We start from the raw sequence: 2,369 nt of genomic DNA, 5'->3' as shown, positions 1-2,369 counted from the left end.
AGCGAGGCGAAGGGGGGGGAGGGGAGGGGTCCCGGCCGCCCAGCCCCCGCCCGGCCTCGCCGGCGCCGCCCCGCACCACCAGGGGGCGCCCCGGAGCGCCGCTGGCCCCGCCCCTTCAGAGGGAACCGCGGAGGAGGCCACGCCCACAGGAAGATGGCGGCGAGGAGGGCGGGGCCAGGCGCAGGGAGCCCCTCCCCCGGCCCCCGGCGAAAAGGAGGAGAGGGGGCGGGGCTAACGGAGGCCCCGCCCCCGTGAAGAGGAGGCGGCGTGGGCGGGGCTCCCCCTCGGCCCCGCCCCGCCGGCTGCAGCCCCCCCGGCGCTGCGCGGCCGCCCCCGCGCAAGGGGGGGAAATACAAAATGGCTGACGGAGTCAATGTGGAGTGGTTGATAGAGCACAAAATGGCCGACGGCGGAGTGGGTGTTGTCACGTGATCTGTGGGTAGTTCCAATATGGCTGACATGGTCGCTTTTGATCGACTTCAATATGGCCGACGCGGTGACCTTTGGTTGACCCCAATATGGCTGACGGGGTGGTTCCAATATGGCCGACAAATTGACCTCTGATTGACTCCAAGATGGCGGACAGGGTGACCCCAATATGGCGGACAGGGGAACCCCTGATGTTCCAAAATGGCCGACAAGGTCACCCCAATATGGCCGACGCGGTGACCTTTGATTGACCCCAATATGGCCGACGCGGTGACCTTTGATTGACCCCAATATGGCCGACACAGTGACCTTTTGGCGGCCATCTTGAAATCAATGACATCAGCAGCAGCCATCTTGTTCCTTTGGGGCGGCCATCTTGGCTCCGCCCAGCCGCCATCTTGAACCTCGCAGCCATTTTGACCACAAGGGGACAGCAACACCTGGTGGCCATCTTGATCCAATCATCACATGACCTGGTGGCCATCTTGATCCACTCATCACATGACCTGGCGGCCATCGTGGCCTCAAACACGGAAACCCAGCGGCCATCTTGCTTCCTGGCAGCCATCTTGATCCAATCATCACATGACCTGGCGGCCATCTTGGCCTCAAACATGGAAACCCAGCGGCCATTTTGCTTCCTGGCGGCCATCTTGACTGATCAGCGCCTGATGCAGCGGCCATCTTGATTACAAGCTTAGCCTGGCGGCCATCTTGATTCTCAGCAACCTCTGTGACTCCCGGCAGCCATTTTGCCTCCAGGCAGCCATCTTGACTGACAAACACGTTACCTGGCAGCCATCTTGACCATGAGCTGACACCGAAACCAGGCGGCCATCTTGACTCACATCAACCTTTCATGTCTCCTGGCGGCCATCTTGACTGTGAGCTCACACCAACACCCGGCAGCCATCTTGACAAAAAAAGATGCAAAAACTTGGCAGCCATTTTGCCTCCTGGTGGCCATCTTGACTCTGACAAACACGTGACCCGGCAGCCATCTTGACTCCTGCCAACTTTGTTGTCTCCCGGCACACATCTTGTTTCCTGGCAGCCATCTTGACTCTGACCAACATGTGACCAGGCAGCCATCTTGACTAGGAGCTGACACCGAAGCCCGGCGGCCATCTTGTTTCCTGGCAGCCATCTTGACTCTGACCAACATGTGACCAGGCAGCCATCTTGACTAGGAGCTGACACCGAAGCCCGGCGGCCATCTTGGTTCCTGGCAGCCATTTTGACCACCAGCTGACAGCGAAACCCGGCGGCCATCTTGCCTCCCGCCAACTCCCGTGACTCCAGGCAGCCATCTTGATTCCTGGCAGCCATCTTGACTACGAGCAGCCCACAAAACCCGGCGGCCATCTTGGTTCCTGGCAGCCATCTTGGCTCTGACCAACATGTGACCAGGCAGCCATCTTGACTAGGAGCTGACACCGAAGCCCGGCGGCCATCTTGTTTACTGGGACCAGGCAGCCATCTTGACTAGGAGCTGACACTGAAGCCCGGCGGCCATCTTGGTTCCTGGCAGCCATTTTGACCACCAGCTGACAGCGAAACCCGGCGGCCATCTTGCCTCCCGCCAACTCCCGTGACTCCAGGCAGCCATCTTGATTCCTGGCAGCCATCTTGACTACGAGCAGCCCACAAAACCCGGCGGCCATCTTGCCTCCCGCCAACTCCCATGACTCCAGGCAGCCATCTTAAATCCTGGCAGCCATCTTGTCTCCTGGCGGCCATCTTGTCTCCTGGCGGCCATCTTCTTTCAGGACCGTGCCCAGCAGAGTCGGGGGGGGTCCGGGGGAGGTGGAGGGGCGTTTTTCCCCCCCCGTTTCCGTTCTGGGGGGGTTGATCCCCTCCCCCTTTGTTGTAAAATTGGTTCCTTTTGAACCCGATCTATGCAAAGGTGCTTTGTGCTGGGCCGGGGGGCGGGGCCGGGT

At 60.6% G+C, this 2,369-nt stretch overlaps 2 protein-coding genes across 2 annotated transcripts; both read right to left on the bottom strand.

Moving 5' to 3' along the window:
- Nucleotides 1-231: 231 nt before the first annotated feature.
- On the bottom strand, nucleotides 232-1,081 carry LOC121348649. The gene is made up of 2 exons (XM_041458406.1): nucleotides 739-1,081; nucleotides 232-704 (listed from the first exon to the last, which is right to left on the bottom strand). Exons 1-2 carry the CDS (start codon nucleotides 1,079-1,081, stop codon nucleotides 232-234), a joined length of 816 nt encoding a protein of 271 aa, XP_041314340.1.
- LOC121348648 lies at nucleotides 869-2,363 on the bottom strand. The gene is made up of 2 exons (XM_041458405.1): nucleotides 2,005-2,363; nucleotides 869-1,798 (listed from the first exon to the last, which is right to left on the bottom strand). The coding sequence occupies exons 1-2, from the start codon at nucleotides 2,091-2,093 to the stop codon at nucleotides 1,279-1,281; spliced, it is 609 nt and encodes a 202-aa protein (XP_041314339.1). The 5' UTR covers nucleotides 2,094-2,363; the 3' UTR covers nucleotides 869-1,278.
- Between the last annotated feature and the right edge of the window lie 6 nt (nucleotides 2,364-2,369).

Source organism: Pyrgilauda ruficollis, unplaced genomic scaffold, assembly GCF_017590135.1.
Source record: "Pyrgilauda ruficollis isolate IOZ18807 unplaced genomic scaffold, ASM1759013v1 scaffold1279, whole genome shotgun sequence".
Classification (NCBI taxonomy): domain Eukaryota; kingdom Metazoa; phylum Chordata; class Aves; order Passeriformes; family Passeridae; genus Pyrgilauda; species Pyrgilauda ruficollis.
This window is presented reverse-complemented; position numbering and strand designations above follow the sequence as displayed.